This window comes from Cupressus sempervirens, chromosome 2 (assembly GCF_028749045.1).
Source record: "Cupressus sempervirens isolate cs-2001-9-10 chromosome 2, ASM2874904v1, whole genome shotgun sequence".
In the NCBI taxonomy this organism is placed as follows: domain Eukaryota; kingdom Viridiplantae; phylum Streptophyta; class Pinopsida; order Cupressales; family Cupressaceae; genus Cupressus; species Cupressus sempervirens.
The window spans coordinates 93,248,278-93,265,342 of NC_143119.1; the positions used below are offsets into that span (position 1 = coordinate 93,248,278).

Genomic DNA, 17,065 nt, shown 5'->3' on the forward strand with positions numbered 1-17,065 from the left:
TTGTTTGAGAGTAGATATTTAGGGCATTGGTAGAGTGTGTAAAATCTGTTGTAATCTAATTTATATCAGAGTTTTATATCATAATTTGTTGCCCTAATGTCTTATTGCTGTAGATGCATATTTTCTCATTTGTAACCAATGTTTATATGTTCGAATAAAATACAAAAAAAAAAAATTTGCATCACCATTGTTAGTCATTTGGAGTTTGCAAGCATATCTCTTTTAGTTTGGCATTTTGGAAAGAAATCAGAGTTTAGATCTGCAATGTATCTCTTGCGTGCAAAGTGTTTGATGAAATTCTCAGGTTAGAAATCAAGAAATTAAAATCAGAATTGCAAGGGATATTACAGTGGTATCAGAGCTTTGATCTTCCATCCTAGAGGGTTGAAGTTTCATATGCGGCCACAACAGTGAGGTCACCTTGGGGTTTTCACTTGTAGGAGATCAGAACAAGAGCAAAATCAGTTTGAGAATATACCCGTAGAAGAAATAGGTGACAAGGGAGGAGAAGAGATGACGAGAAACAAAGGAAAAGATGGTGGAGACAATGAAGAAAGAGAAGCACGAGAGTTCTTTAGACATTTGGTAGCAGAGCAGCAACGGATAGTTGAAGCTTTACGAAAACTTACTACAACAATACAGAAGATGAACCCACAAATCAAACAAAACCAAGTCCTAGATGCTGACAGGAGTATAGTACAAAGATTTTCCTCCCGGACCATTCATAGGGCTACATGCCCTACCTTTCTCAGGAATAAACACAAAGATGATAATGCTGAAGGAGAGGCAACATTTACAGATCATCTTATGGCAGTGAATGTTGAATAGGAATCATTGACACCAGTGGTTAGGGAACACCTGAGCTTTGACGAATTTCTTAGTCAAAGGAGAGAGCATTATAAGACAAAGCGAGATCGAATCCCAAGCAACCAAAACAGAGGTTTGAAGCATGTAGAAAACAAATTCACATTACCTATGTTTGATTGTAACAAGATGTTTACAACTCAATCTTGGACTCATAAGCTAGACACTTTCCAGAATCTTTGACCAATGATAGAGGAGAATCATTTTGTCTTCTATTTCCAATAAGGTGTGTAAAAATTTATATGATGAATTTGATGGACCATGCAAATTTGAATTAGGAAAGTAGCATGACGGCCTTGTGCGATGATTTATCTACGTCATCATTACAAGAGGTTTCACAAGAGGTTATGGAAGTGACTGTGGGTGTTGACACTCAAGATACCAGTACCATGAATGGAGATTGCATAAACACTTCTGATTTTTATGACATCAATTATGAAATCTTGCATCCACAAGGGCTAAATGCTATCCTTGAGATGTCACTTGGTAGTACTCAAGAAAGGGGTATTAATGACACAATGCATGATGCAAATTCATGCACTGATGAGTCTTATTTTTCAAGTCAGACCTTAGTAAATGAGTTTGAAGATTCAATTGTTGGCATGGAGCCCCAGAATTGTGAGCCAAAGGAACATGCAATTGAGTTATCTGTTGGAGGACCTAGCAGTAGTGCCTTGGATGTTGATGTGTGTAAGGTTCTGCAAATTCTTGAGTCTTGAATCAGATTTATATATCAGTTTTGAGTTGCTGATAATGATCTTATAAACAATATGTATATTCAGATTTCTTGAGGTAGATATTACTAAAGTTTACTGTAGGTCCAGTCCTCTATGCTTGAACTTGTGTGATAGTAAATATCTCTGCTATGTATTCGTGGGAAGGAGAATGCTTGGAAGATCAGACTACTATGTATTGTGTATCCTCCAAACTACATTCACAACCCGTAGATATCTCCTTCTAGAGGGTATGTCCCTCAATGGACATGACCCTTAGTTTGGCATTAAAACATTATTATTCCTAAATCGGCGAGTTAAATAATTCTGTTTAGAATTAACAAAACTTAGTATTACTTTAGTTAAATACAAAACAAGACATCTATTTGGAATCGCTGGCTCTTATAGGAAAGGTATAAATATGTATTACTTGCCATTCATAGGATACATTAAGCATACTAAGAAGGTACGGTCTGTACTATCAGACCTATAGAATTATCCAGGTTACGTTCTTAACACTCCCTCTTAACTTGATAATCCTACAAAGAGAGATCATATCTAGCAACATCAATATAGATGTTTAAGCAAGAATAAATACTCTATATCTGTCTGCCTCTTCTTAGTATGTGGTATCATAGAACACATGATACAATGTCATATTACTAAACCTATGATATGACAAATCACTGCTACTAGTGATAAGACACATGTTGTGACTCATAGAAACTGGTATTTCTATATCACAACGAGATTCTGAGTTTAAGATCTACCAGAATACATGATAAACCCTGAGAATTCTAAGATTCTCTCTTTATCCAATTTGTGATCCATGAACATAGCAATGTCAATGTCACAACACAATCTAAAACTCATCTGGATCTTACAGTAAAATCACCTTTTTAGTACATTATTTAAGAGATTGTCATCTCTCATAATGCCTTTTACACATGTATTCATTATTTCAGATATCGTCACCTCTTAAATAATGATTACACATGGTGGAGCCCATAACAGTCAATAGCCTGACAAAAATAAAATTATTTTTATTAATAATCAAAAGAGTACAAATGGATTACAACTCAACCATACCAAGTCTCCTCCTAAAATGTTCTATCTTTACTCTAGATAGAGGTTTGGTGAATATGTCTGCTGTCTGATCTGCAATACAAATATATTCCAATTTTACAAAATTCCTATCTACCATATCTCTCACATAATGGTAAGGAATTTCAATATGCTTGGATCTATCATGAAAAACTTGATTCAACAAGAGTATGATGGAACTTTGGTTATTACAATGAATAATCGTAGGATTCATGGTTTGCCCAAATAATCCCACAAGTAACTTCCTGAGCCATACTGCTTCTCGAGAGGCCATTGCTGCTGCAATGTATTCGGCTTCTGTGGAGCTCTAAGCTATTAAAGACCGCTTTCTGCATATCCATGAAATCATAGTTGATCCTAAATTGAAACAACATCCTGAAGTGCTTTTCCTGTCTTTAACACTTCCACCCCAATCTGAATCGGTGAATCCATGCAAATCTAAAGCAACTTTCTCATATTTAAGTCCATAATTAAGAGTGCTTTGTAAGTATCTCATAATGTGTTTAACAACAACTAGGTGAATCTCCTTCGGTTCACACATAAATTGACTTACGGCATGAACAACATAGAAAATATCAGGTCTTGTATTTACTAGGTACATAAGGGACCCAATCATCTGTCTGTAGAGAGTAGAATCTATTGGAGGTGCCTGAAGTGCTTTTCCTGTCTTTAACACTTCCACCCCAATCTGAATCGGTGAATCCATGCAAATCTAAAGCAACTTTCTCATATTTAAGTCCATAATTAAGAGTGCTTTGTAAGTATCTCATAATGTGTTTAACAACAACTAGGTGAATCTCCTTCGGTTCACACATAAATTGACTTACGGCATGAACAACATAGAAAATATCAGGTCTTGTATTTACTAGGTACATAAGGGACCCAATCATCTGTCTGTAGAGAGTAGAATCTATTGGAGGTGATTCTATAGCTACTTCTTTAAGTTTATGCAAATTGGTCTCCATTGGAGAAGACATAGACTTGCAATTCCACATTCCAAATTTCTTCAAGATATCTAAAGTGTACTTTCTTTGATTCAATATGATACTATCAGAATTCTATCGTACTTCCAATCCTAGAAAGTAATGGAGAAGGCCCAAGTCTTTCATCTCGAATTCTCTAGTTAGATCTTTCTTGCACAGATCTATAAGATGATCATCACCTGTGATTAATAAATCATCAACATACAATATCAGTATTACCATATCATCTTTATCTCTTTTATAATATAAGTTTGGATCGGCTTCATTTTTGGAGAATCCTAAGCCAATGAGATATTTATCAATCCTTTCATACCAAGCCCTGGGAGCCAGTTTAAGCCCATAGAGAGCTTTTTTGAGCATGCAAACGAAATGTTAGGATCATAGGTTTCAAATCCTTCCGGTTGCTCCAAATAGACTTCTTCTGAAATACTTCCATTTAGAAATGTTGTCTTTACATCCATCTGATGTACCTTCCATCCCTTAGATGTGGCAATTGTTAAGACTGCTCGTACAAAAGTATATCTAGCAACAAGAGCAAAGGTTTCTTCAAAATCAATCCCTTCTTTTTGAGAAAAACCTCTGGCTACAAATCTGGCTTTATATTTCTCAATACTCCCATTAGCAACATGCTTTATTTTGAATATCCATTTGGAAGAAACAACATATTTTCCTTTTGGTCTTGGAACTATTTCCCAAACATCATTTTTCATAATTGATTGATATTCTTCCGTCATAGCTTCTTTCCAGGCTGGCTGTTTAATAGCATCAGAAGGATTGGTTGGCTCTGTTTTGGATAAATCAATCATATTTGCTGTATGACTAGAGAATCTTTTAGGTCTCTTACTTTCTTTGGCTGATTCTAAAGGTGCAGCAAAGTCTTGAGTTGCATCAACTGTTTTTATGGCCCAAAGGGGTCTTTTCTTTGAACTTTCCTCAAGGTTTATATTTTCATCTTTGACCTCTTCTAAATTCTCTCTCTGGGATTCAGATTCACTAACTCTTTCAAAACTTGATAAAGGAGAAGGTCCATTGGAACTTATGACTCTTTTGAATGCAAGATCTTCCTCAAAGATTACACCTCTGCTAAGTTCAGTAGTTTTCTGTCCAGCTATGAAAATTTTGTATGCTTTAGAAGTTTCACTATACCCTACAAAGATACCTTTCCTCCTAGATGGTTCTAATTTGTATCTCTTTTCTTTTGGAACATGAATGTCTATAGGACATCCAAAATTTTTGAGATGACTAGTATTGGGTTTTACTTTAGTAAATACTTCTTCAGGGGTTTTATCTTAAAGATAGGAGTGAGGGCTTTTGTTTTGAATATATACAGCAATACAAGAGGCTTCTGCCCAAAGATAGTATTCTAGATTTTGGTATCATAGCCCTAGCAGCTTCTATAATAGTCTTATTCTTTCTTTCAGCTACCCTGTTTTGTTCTGGGTTATAAGGAACAGTGTACTCCCTCTTGATCCCTGATTCTTTACAAAACCTTTTAAATAAGTCTGTGGTATATTCTCCTCCATTATCTGTTCTAAGGGTTTTAATTTTATGTCCTGAAAAATTTTCAGTTAATGCTTTGAATTCTTTAAACCTATGTAGGATCTCTTCTAATTCCTTGCATTTAAAAAACTAAATCCATATTTTCTTAGAGAAGTCATCTATGAACAAGATATAATACCAGAATCCTCCAAGAGAGGGAACAAACATAGGTTCACATAAATTTGAATGAATTAACTCTAGTACATTATTTGTTTTCCTAAAACTGTCATGAAAGAGACTTCTGGTACTTTTACCCAGAGCACAACCTTCGCAAATACTAGGGTGATCTTTATTTATTTTTGGGTAATCTAGTAACCATCTTTTCCATTGTTGATAAGGTTTTAAAGTTTAGATGCCCTAATCTTCTGTACCATATTTCATTTGAATCTTTAGCTTCGTGAACTAGGGCTTGAATGGATCTACTGGGTTCTATATTCAATTCATACAAATATCCCTTTCTTTGACCAATTAATTTAGCTTTCTTGATGGAAGAGTTCTTAGCGCAAGTTAATACTTTGCCATCCACGAATGCAACATTGTATCCATCATCTTCTAATGCTGTAATTGAGATTAGGTTTCTTTTAATCCCTGGTACATAGAGTACATCTTTAAGAAGAAGAGTATTTCCTGTTTTTAGTTTCAAAGTGCAGCTACCAATTCCTTCAACTAAGTGTGCAGGGTAATCACCAATAGTAACTTCGTCGTTAACTTTCTCTGATAAGGAATCTAGAGTTTCTTTGTATCCCGTTATATGTCTAGAATATCCACTATCAATTACCCATGCCTTATTTGAGATTTCATTTGATAGAGAGGAATACAAAACATGGTTCTCAGAATCATAAGTCTCTTCTTCTCTAATGACATTTGTACAATTTGCCTATTGTTTGGAATTTCCCAGACAATTAGATCTATAGTGTCCAAATTTTTCACATTTGAAACATGTTATTTTAGATAGATCTTTCTTGGGCTTTCCATTCTTCTGATTTACCCTTTTCTTCTTGAAGTGCTTTTTCTTGCCTTTATAAGAGTTTGCATTAAGAACGTGAAGTTCTTCATCTACTTTTGGTTTTCCTCCTTTCGTTAGTTTTCTTGATTCTTCCTGAAGACAATCATTCTTGAGTCTGTTAAAGTCCAGAAGCTGATCTCTAGCACTTATTCTTTGTGCGAATGTTTCCCATGATTCTGGCAATCCATCTATGGCCATGAGCATTAGTTCAGTGTCATTAATGATGGTTCCTATGCTTGATAATTCATCTCTAATGCTGGCAACTCTTAGGAAATAAGAGTTTATCGATTATCCTTTCTTTATTTGGATGTGATTTAGTTGTCTTTTCAGTGCAAGAACCCTAGTTGCATTGTTTACTTCATATGCATTCCGTAATGCATTCATCATATCGTAGGCAGTTTGGTGTTTTGTAAGCATAGGTACGACATCATTTTTAACTCCATCCATGATGATTTGAATGGCTTTTCTATTTCCATTGGTCCATATGGATTTGTGAGGTTCAATTGGGGGTTGTTTGGATGCTACATCAACAAATTGTTTAACATTGTTCTCCTCAAGAATCATCAAGATTCTGAATTTCCAAGCTTCATAGTGTTCATTACCATCGAATCCGTCCTCAAGTTTGATTGTATATGCCATTGAAAATGGGAGAAAACTACTGAATATATATGAGGTCTGATTACTATAATTTTGCAGAGTCCTAGATCTGATAACTTGGCTATGATACCATGTAAGGTTCTGCGAATTCTTGAGTCTTGAATCAGATTTATATTTCAGTTTTGAGTTGCTGATAATGATCTTATAAACAATATGTATATTCAGATTTCTTGAGGCAGATATTACTAAAGTTTACTGCAGGTCCAGTCCTCTATGCTCGAACTTGTGTGATAGTAAATATCTCTGCTATGTATTCGTGGGAAGGAGAATGCTTGGAAGATTAGACTGCTGTGTATTGTGTGTCCTCCAAACTACATTCACAACCCGTAGATATATCCTTCCAGAGGGTATGTCCCTCAAGGGACATGACCCTTAGTTTGGCATTAAAATATTATTATTCCTAAATCGGCGACTTAAATTATTCTGTTTAGAATTAACAAAACGTAGTATTAGTTTAGTTAAATACAAAACAAGACATCTATTTGGAATTGCCGACTCTTATAGGAGAGGTATAAATATGTATTACTTGCTATTCATAGGATATATTAACCAGACTAAGAAGGTACGGTCTGTACTATCAGACCTGTAGAATTTTCCAAGTTACATTCTTAACAATGTGCACATAGACGATAACACACAACATAATGCGTCGAATTCAGACTCACTTTAGTTGGGGAGCTTGCTTTGGAATGGGCAATTACAAAGACCTCATCATTTCATTGAGCCACTTAAGGTGGATATGAAAGTTGGTCCTCTACATAATGGAGCAGCCTCTTGTATTCTGATTACACATGATGAAGGTAAATCTTTACAATGGCATGATATCATTACCAATTTGTTTGAGGACAATTGTGTTATGCACCGCCATTCTCCATATAATGAAAACATCAACACTATGATAACATCCATCGATGACAGCCTTACACCTATTGGTAAACCAAAAGATATCCATTATACAAGAGCTGGTTTAACATACTTTGGCATTAAAGAGGTGAAGAAGTTTAAAGAAATGAATGATGAATGGTTGCAAAAAGCTAAAAATGCTAAATATGGTGGCTGCCAATGCAAGACAACATCTTTAAGAAGTCAAAGGAAAGGTCAATCTCCTCAACATAGCAAGGAAAAAGAGGATGGATAACATTAGTAGACTCTTATTTCAAATAGAGAATGAATCTAAAAATGTGCTAGGATCCGATAACAACAATGAAGTTGACGAGTCTGGTCAATTAAAGGATTTGGTAAAGATTCCAAACATGAAGAAACAAGAACAATTTGAGGGTTCTTCATGTGCAGCTGAAGTTGCTCATAGCTTGGAGACTCAGTTGAAGGTGAAGGATGAGATTATTGCAGCATTATCTCATCATGACATGATGCACGAACAAATTGAGGATCATATTTGGGTAGTTTAGAAAAAAGTTAGATCCAAAGGGGGAATTAGTAACACCCCTAGATGGAGAAACGCTTTATGATTTGAGTAGAAAGAAGATTTGTTTGTATTGCAAAGGGGCGCATGATGCAAACCATGATTGTTCATTAGGGTGTAAGGTGAAGATCGACTGTGTTATGTGGGCATATAATGAGAATTTTGAATTTGAAAATTTAGATCAAAAATTTTATCAAGAAGGGTTTGAGCTAGCAGGATCAGAACATGAGGAAGAAAGGGCTGAAACGGAAGAGTCAGTTCAGCTACAAGAAGCACGTCTCACTAACATATAGTGTGAGGGTTCCTTTAGGATGCATGGAATTTTAGTTGGGCATAAGATCATTACCTTGCTTTATACAGGAGTCGCACATAACTTTGTTGATGCTTGGTTGGTTGAGAGACGCAACATACAGATGGAGGTATTTTAGGGTATAAGAGTAAAGGTTACAAATCGCTACACTCTTAGGTGCGACAGGAAGATTTCAATTCTGCCCATGCATTTGAATAGCTTTGATTTTAATGCAGATTTTTATGTGGTAAACATGGGAGATGCTGATACGGTATTGCGGATGACATGGCTTCATTACATAGATTGTGTTTTGATGCCAATACATGAGGAGCAGCAAAAACATGCTTACCATCTAGGCATACAACAGTTGAGGCAATTTTTGTTAGTTTTTGTGTACAACAAATTGTGGAGGGATCATTTTCCACATTTGATACAGGTTTAGGTATTTTTGGCAAAGAGACCTTGCATATCAAAGAATTCATGTGTGAGTTAGGTTCTAGAGAACTGTTGTACTTAGGACACATCATTAGCACACATGGAGTATGCATGGATCTAGACAAAGTCAAGGCAATCATTGAGTGGCCTGCACCTGAGAGTCTCACACAACTTAGAGGAATGTTGGGCTCATGTGGTTTTTACTTGAGATTAGTTAGTGGATATTCACGACATGCAACACCACTTTCTAATCTAACCAAGAAGGGATATCTCAGGAACTACATTGGAGGGCAGCAAAAGGGATGGGTTAAGTGGATATGTCTTTGTGAGTACTGCTATAATACTACCTACCATCTTTCTATTCAGATGAGACCATTTATGGTCTTGTATGGATATGAGGCACCCAACTTTCTTGATTTATTGATGAGTGATAATAGAGTGCCTAATGATGGAGCTTTGCAGCAAGAAAATCAAGATATCATGAGTTCTCTCAAGGAGAATATTCAGAGTCCACAAAACCAACAGAAGTAATATGCAGATCAGAAAAGAGTTGAACGTTCATTTGAGGTAGGAGACATGGTGTACTTGGTGCTACAGCCTTATAGACATTCTACACTAAAGAAGAATGGTGCAGAGAAGTCGAAACCATGATATTATGGACCCTTTAGAATCATTAGGCGTGTGGGTGAGGTAGCTTATGGGTTGAAGTTACCAGCTGACAGTAAGATCCATAATGTTTTTCATGTGTCATGCCTTAAGAAGGCATTAGGACATCGTTTGGTTCCTTTCAAAATTCCACCACCCTTAGATGATGAGGGTAAGTTGATTTTGGTACCTAAGGCTATATTGGATGTTAAGGAGAAACAGGTGAGGAGACAAGTTATCTGGGAATATTTGATCAAATGGAAGGACTTGCTGGTTGAGGATGCTACTTGGGAGAGTGAAGAAATTTTGCAGCATCCAAAATTGAGATTGCTTGGGGGCAAACAATTTTAGGGAGGGCGGACTGTAATGGCCCCATCTTTTTAGCATCTCAGCGGAGTTTTAAGCGCTTACATTCTCCGAAGGCTAAGTGGAGAAATAAGGAGAAATTGATTAAATTAATTTCTTATAAAGTCAGTAAATAAATTAAAATTAAAAGGTGACTTTATATTTGATTAATTTAATTAAAAGTGACTAAAGTTAAATATATAAAATAATCTTCTAGAAGAAGGAATTAAATATTATTATATTTCTTCTAGAAGGAGGTCCATCTATTAGAGGAAAGGAATAAATAGGGAGGGCAGCTTCATTGTTGAGCATTGAATGTGTTGCTTTCTACTCTTTCAGATAACTTGTGGAGCCAAGGGTTTCTGCAGTTGTTAAATTGATTGTTGGGAATGAACACTCCCATTGATTTGCATAATTGAGTTGGTGAAATATCTTTCGAAGGGTTGCGGGTGTTGGAGAAGACAAATCAGTCTTTTCATTGTGCCAAATTTGTGGACTAGGGCTAGATTTGTGGAGTAAGCTTGAAGGAATGAGCTGGATATTGCTACAATACAAATTTGCTATAGTATTGATTTGCTACAGTATCGCTGCTACAGTGACACCACTACAGTAACTTTGCTACAGTGACACTGCTACAGTGCCGTTGCTATAGTGATTTGCTAGAATAATTTTCTGTAGTGATTTGCTACAGGAAAATTCATATTTTGGAGCAATTCCAAGTTTTTTATCTACTATGTTTTGCATTGTTTGAGAGTAGATATTTAGGGCATTGGTAGGGTTTGTAAAATCTGTTGTAGTCTGATTTATATCAGAGTTTTATATCAGAATTTGTTGCCCTAATGTCTTATTGCTGTAGATACATATTTTCTCATTTGTAACCAATGTTTATATGTTCAAATAAATAAATAAATATTTGCATCACCATTGTTAGTCATTTGGAGTTTGCAAGCATATCTCTTTTAGTTTGGGATTTTGGAAAGAAATCAAAGTTTAGATCTAAAATATATCCTTTGTGTGGAAAGTGTTTGATGAAATTCTCAGGTTAGAAATCAAGAAATTAAAATCAAAATTGCAAGGGATATTACAAGGTGGCTTTAGATATTTGTAATGGAGCATTCTTCTTTAAGTTTTTGTGAAAAACCTTCCTTCTACTGTCCTTTATATTTTTTGGAATGTTCTATGCAAGGTGGCATTATATTATTAGAATCAAGTGTTAAGGGAACAATTTTTTTGAAACATTTGATGCATGATAGGGTGTAGCATTAATTTTTTGTGCATTTTTTTGGGCAGTACAATGTTTCAGAGAAGTGCATAAGGATTATGATTATCATTGCGAGGCATTTGGTTTGGAAGTTGTGTTCTTTGTTTGGGCTAGCCGCATGAAGAAAATAAATTGATGGCATAATTTTTTTAAGTATTGGATGGAATGGGATTGTGTTATTTTTCTAGCGTGGAGAAAATGTTTTTCCTGTTCAGACTTATTCTCTTGAGACATTGTTACTGGTAATACTCTTTGATGCCATCGGTTATTTGCAGAGTAGTTGACACTAGTTTCTTTTTGTGGAAGTTATTTATGAAGTTGAACAAAGTATTGCGAGGAGGATGTCGAGGAGTCGATGAAAGGAAGCCAAGCAGGTTACAGTAGTAGTATAAGAACAATAAGGAGGTTAAGTTATTGGAAGGGAAAATGTTTTGAGTTGAGCATGATATTTGAAATATATATGTATGGTTTTTTAAGGATGCTTGATTGTATGAGCTTGACAGATATTAGACCTTTGAGATGGTTGTGTATAGTTTTTAGAAGGCTGATGAGAATTCTTATGCTTCAAGATGTTATTTTATTTTGAGAGTGTGGCTATTTCATCTGGCAAATGCAATGTCTAAGTATCTAAAGAAATGCTTGATAGCAACTCTTTTATCAAGGGGTGTTTTGTAATTGCTGCATAATGGTTGAAGTATTGTTTGCGTTCAGAGAAGTCTTTTTAGTCTTGCATTTGGGTTGGTGCCTCAACTGATCAGAGCTGGTGCTCTCTGAATATTGGTGCTTGCTCACATACTTTGGGGCGGTGCCCATTTCATTTATGAAAGCTACTGATATGTTGTGGTTTATAACCCGAAAGGGTTTCCCATGTGAAATTCGGTGTTGTCCATTTTGATATTTGCTCTCTATTCAGTTTCTCATTTCATTCGGTTTCTTTTGCTTACAAAGTTCAAAATACTGATTCACCCACTATCTCCCTTCTTTGTATTTTGCGTGGTTATTGGGATTGGAACGGGTGACCCCTTGGAAGTTCAGATGCTTCACACTAGTGAGCATCACCTAGATTCAGTGAATTCTAAGAGGAGCATTCATGCTCATGAGAGATGAGATCCTGTGAGCCACACTATTCAGGAAATTCAGGTCAATAAATATTGACTCAAAACTGTGTGGCTGAATCCTCATAAAAAACATTATGTAAACTGTTATTTTTCCATCAGGCATATTTTTATGAAATAATTATTTGTGGTAAAATCTGCAACATTTTATGTAACACAATGCCAGATGCACGAAAATATATACTGATAATATAGATATCGCGAGGCATGTCCTTTTCACTTACAGCTTATTTAAGGGAAGTACAGTCAGCAATATAACAGAAGAAAATAATTTCAGACATAAACAACGAAAAATCAATCATACATGGTAAGAGCAGCAATAAACAGAAAACAAATGATGTATTTCATTGGCAATACTTTACTAGTGAACATAAATAAGATTCAAAGGTTGGAATCTGTGCTGATTTAATTTAAGTTATTAACTCAATTTTGTAATTTAATTGAGTAAAATGTCTTTTCCAGCTTAAGCATAAGAAGGTTGGTGTTACTTGGACTGAAACCAAATACCTTCTTAGCTTTTTATACTATCCCTGTACAAACAAATCAGACAGTTGACCGCCTTTCCATTCTTGGCTACTCAAGAGCAGAAGTGTACTGGTCTGAATGTGTTTGGGGCTCATGGTTAAACCTTTGTGGCCAACTCTTATGTGGAATAAAACACTCTTTTCAATTGGTCTTTTGAAGTTATGTAGTTGGCTGCACCTTCTGATATGCAAATCCTGAAGTCCTTATGAACCTGAAAGCCATTTGACACAGAGATCACAATCTTGGTGAGTTGTCAATTACTTGAGAGTTTTTATTCTGCGAGAGCATACAAGGCTTACTTGCCAAGTATTTTGAAAAACTTACTGAAATTTTCCCTTGATTCACTGCACTAACAAACATGTTTCAGCTGTGGTTTAGACATTCCAAAAACTCGGTTTTCTTCTCTTCATAAGCATTGACTTTGACTTTTTAGAAAATTATGAAATTAGCATGTGCCATGAAGCTATGTATCTTTTGAAGATTTTCATTTGGGCTTTGTGGTTGCCCCAAACTCCCACGAGGGGCATTGCCGCATTGCCCCTTGATGAGATTGGGGCTGTTAACCCCCAAGCTCCCATGAGGGGCATTGCCCCTTGATGTCATTGGGGTTGTTGCCCCTCAATTCCCCACCAAATTTATTTGCTACATATTGTTGTATTTTGCATAAAATTATTTAACTGTTTATTTCTAAAATCCACGTTAATGTGTGCTTTGCTGAGTACTCACCGAGTTGGATATTTTTGGCTTGTTGAGTACACTCTGAATGCAAATCTGTTAACTGTGATGTGATGATCTCTATGAGCCTAGGATATTCACAGGGGACAATATACAATTATTTAAGGGAGAACATATCACTTAAAGAACAATGCAGATTGCAGAACATGGAATAAAATCTTGAAGCACACTATATGGAACAACTGATACACATTTGAATTGGAGACAGCAAACAAAGCTACTTTTATTCAATGATACAATAAGGTGAAATGCATCTGTAGAAAGGAGAGTGAAGTTTAGAATGAAATTTTCCATGACTAGTATTTGATTTGTTGAGACTATAGTTGAGATACCAAATACTCGAAGCTCAGTTTTTTAAGGGTTGTTTGTTAACTGTCATTCTTTTGGCTTATGCGGACAGTTCACACTAACAGTTTTAATTGATTTTTGGGTATTCCTTCAGCATTTATAGAGGTTGATGTTGAAGCATTTCTAGAAACTATATCACTTCTTGCTCTTGTTACAATTCAATATGTGCATTCAAATTTTCCACTAAGAGTTGAAGATTAATTAGTTTTATGCTTGAAGCTTGCAATTTGACTAGTGTTAGTATCAGTTAGGTGATATTGGGTTCACAAACAAGTAGGTCGCATTCTCTCCCTTAAATTTTTCCCCACTTCACTTGCACTGCAATGCATTATTACTTTTGACACTGAAAGTTGCTATTTTCAAACAGTGACAAACTTCTCTACTACTTAGTCCGGGGTTACCATCGTAGGTTTACTTCCACTTGTCATTTTCATTGTTTTCTTGCTTTTCTTTTCTTTTCTTTAATGAATATATTGTGTAGATCGATTTGAGGGCATTTTTTTCCTGGCAGTTTACTATTCTTGCAATTATACAGTCCAGTACTGCTGATGTATACAGGGTCATTCATAAACATTAACATAATTTCTTTCTTTCTTATGTTCCTATGTTGGTTTCATAAAGTTTGAGATACATGCAGCCTAATTTGTTGTTACTGCTATGTAAGGGAATGTTCAGTATGCAATATCATCAATGGTAGGACAATGACAGCTATAAAAACAATGAAAAGTTTTCCATTTGCATACTTAATAGCAGCAAAACGAAGTGAATTTTTTACTACAATCAAAAGAATGAATACAAATACCAGCATAAGGTTATTAAAAAAAAAAATGCAACCTTTCCTGATACATTTTCAAAATGATAATACTAATGTCACGAACAAAATAAGATACACTTTGCAGCCTAATCTTAACAAGATCACATGGTGTTAACTAGGTGAAGCCCAAGTACTGACTAATCTGCCTACATAAACTTTGAATAGTAAAACTTGAAAAGTATTATGAATGTTCCAATTAAACGCATGTATAGGAAATCTCCTAAATCAATTGTTTTTTTGTCTTTGACACCGCAATGGAAGAGATTATATGACTTTTTGTTTTTAATATATTGCAGAATTTGTGCCTTCTTGCTAAACTTTTCCTTGATCACAAGACACTTTATTATGATGTAGACTCTTTCCTATTCTACATTTTGACTGAGAAGGATGAATACGGACATAGGTTGGTTGGATACTTCTCTAAGGTAATCCCTATATATTGAAGGAAGTCCATATTTGTATGCTACTAATTTTTCTATGTACTTGTGTTGCCCCTAGCTGAAGTTAAGCTGTTTTCTGGAGAGTTTTGAACATATGGATTGTGCTTTATGTGCTAATTGTAAATTGATGGTTGGTTTGATTTTGAAATCAAAGTGATTTTGCAATAACAATTAATGATTATATTTTCAGGAAAAATATTCTGTTGAATCTTACAACTTGGCATGTATATTGACACTACCACCATTTCAGCGAAAAGGATATGGACGGTTTCTAATAACATTTGGTAATTTCTGTTTTCTTTTCTAATGAAAGAGCGAGTGCTATTTTTCATAAAATCCTGAACGATGTCTTTTTCCTTCCATTGCCATTTTCAGGATTATTTGATCCCTTCAAAATTAGAAAGGGAGTTTTGAAATTATATATCTATTTAGGTAGAGTCTTTCAGTGAATTCACAATAAATAACCACTACAGAAGGTTTTTTGGAAGTATATCATCTATATGGGTAGGATATTTCTGGAATCTCACAATAAATGATCACTACAAAATATATCTTTCCTCCTTTGAGTTTTTCGCTATAAATTTTCATGCATATTTAGTTGTTTTCCTTCAAGAGAAAGTAATTTTTGTTGTGGTTTTTGCATTTTAGTAGGTTAGTTAAACCCAGTGTACCTTGTGATAGTTTATCCATATCTAAAAACTAGTGTTCAACGAGGACATGCGGAGATTCCTAGACGTCCCTTGACAAGGCAAGAGACTTGCAAATTGTTCTCATAAAACGTCATGTTTTAAAAAAATAAAATAAAATTAAGTGCAACTCTAACTTGCCCAAAGAGAATAAAATTATAAAAGAGACATTTAGTCTCATTTGCAACCACTATCATGCCTGAAGCAACAAAATCCTTTTTGATATTACAAAAGAGTTTTGTGCATGAAGAATAGCATGGGACATGAATTAGTTTTGGCGGTGAAGAATAGCATGGGACGTGAAGAGTTTTGGCGGTGAATTAGTATAATAAATTTGCCAATTAAATTTTTTAATCCAAACAATCGCTTTAATAACTCTAAATGCTCAAATCAACAATTATGCACTTGGAACACAATAGCATAGATTTACGTGGAAATCCAATGCCGGAGAAAACCACGACAAATTAATTGCTTTTATATAACTTTGAGCTTTTACAATAATTGGTTTGTAGGCTCCAACCTACTAGAGGCTACGACCTCCATGTTTATGGGCACCGACTCACTGGAAGCTCTAACTCCCACACTTCGTAGGCTCCAACCTACAGGAAGCTCCAACTCCCTTTGCTATCATCGTGCACACCAACCCACTGCACACATACTTCAGTTCTGCCCTAATAATGTTGCTATCTCAACTGATGATGGATCTTGTCTTGTTTCTAAATACCTCCCCTTCTTCAATTTGTTTGTTATAGTAGTCTCAAATCTGATTGCATATGATTTTCGTTTTAAGCATTCACGCTTCTCTTCATTTAATTATTTCTTCACCACACTTCTTTATTTTGTCTGCTGACTTCCTCTTCTTATACAACTTTTATTATTTATATCTTCCACTCATTTTCTTGAAAAATAAACACCTCTTCCATATGACTATATATCAGATAAAATCTCTGATTTTATATTTCCTTTTTATTCACATATTACATCTCCTACATCTTACTTTGCAAATAACAGTCTATATTTATATTCTATTTAATAAGTGTGACTTTTCAAAGTTAAAAGACATCTCTCTTCATCGCCAATTTTTAATTTGTTTAATCATATGGTTATGGAGTTTTTCTAATCTTATCTTCATTTAATA

At 35.1% G+C, this 17,065-nt stretch overlaps 1 protein-coding gene across 5 annotated transcripts in view; it reads left to right on the forward strand.

Moving 5' to 3' along the window:
* The window catches only part of LOC149571189 (histone acetyltransferase of the MYST family 1-like), a 256,088-nt gene that overhangs the window by 121,674 nt on the left and 117,349 nt on the right, over nt 1-17,065 (forward strand). For all 5 annotated transcript variants that reach the window (XR_016359776.1, XM_089812762.1, XM_089812765.1 and 2 more), the window contains 2 exons: nt 15,098-15,226; nt 15,432-15,525. Coding sequence is in view for 4 of the 5 variants with exons in the window: in XM_089812762.1 (XP_089668888.1) it covers nt 15,098-15,226; nt 15,432-15,525 (223 nt within the window). In the remaining variant the exon portion in view is untranslated. The remainder of the gene's footprint in view (nt 1-15,097; nt 15,227-15,431; nt 15,526-17,065) is intronic.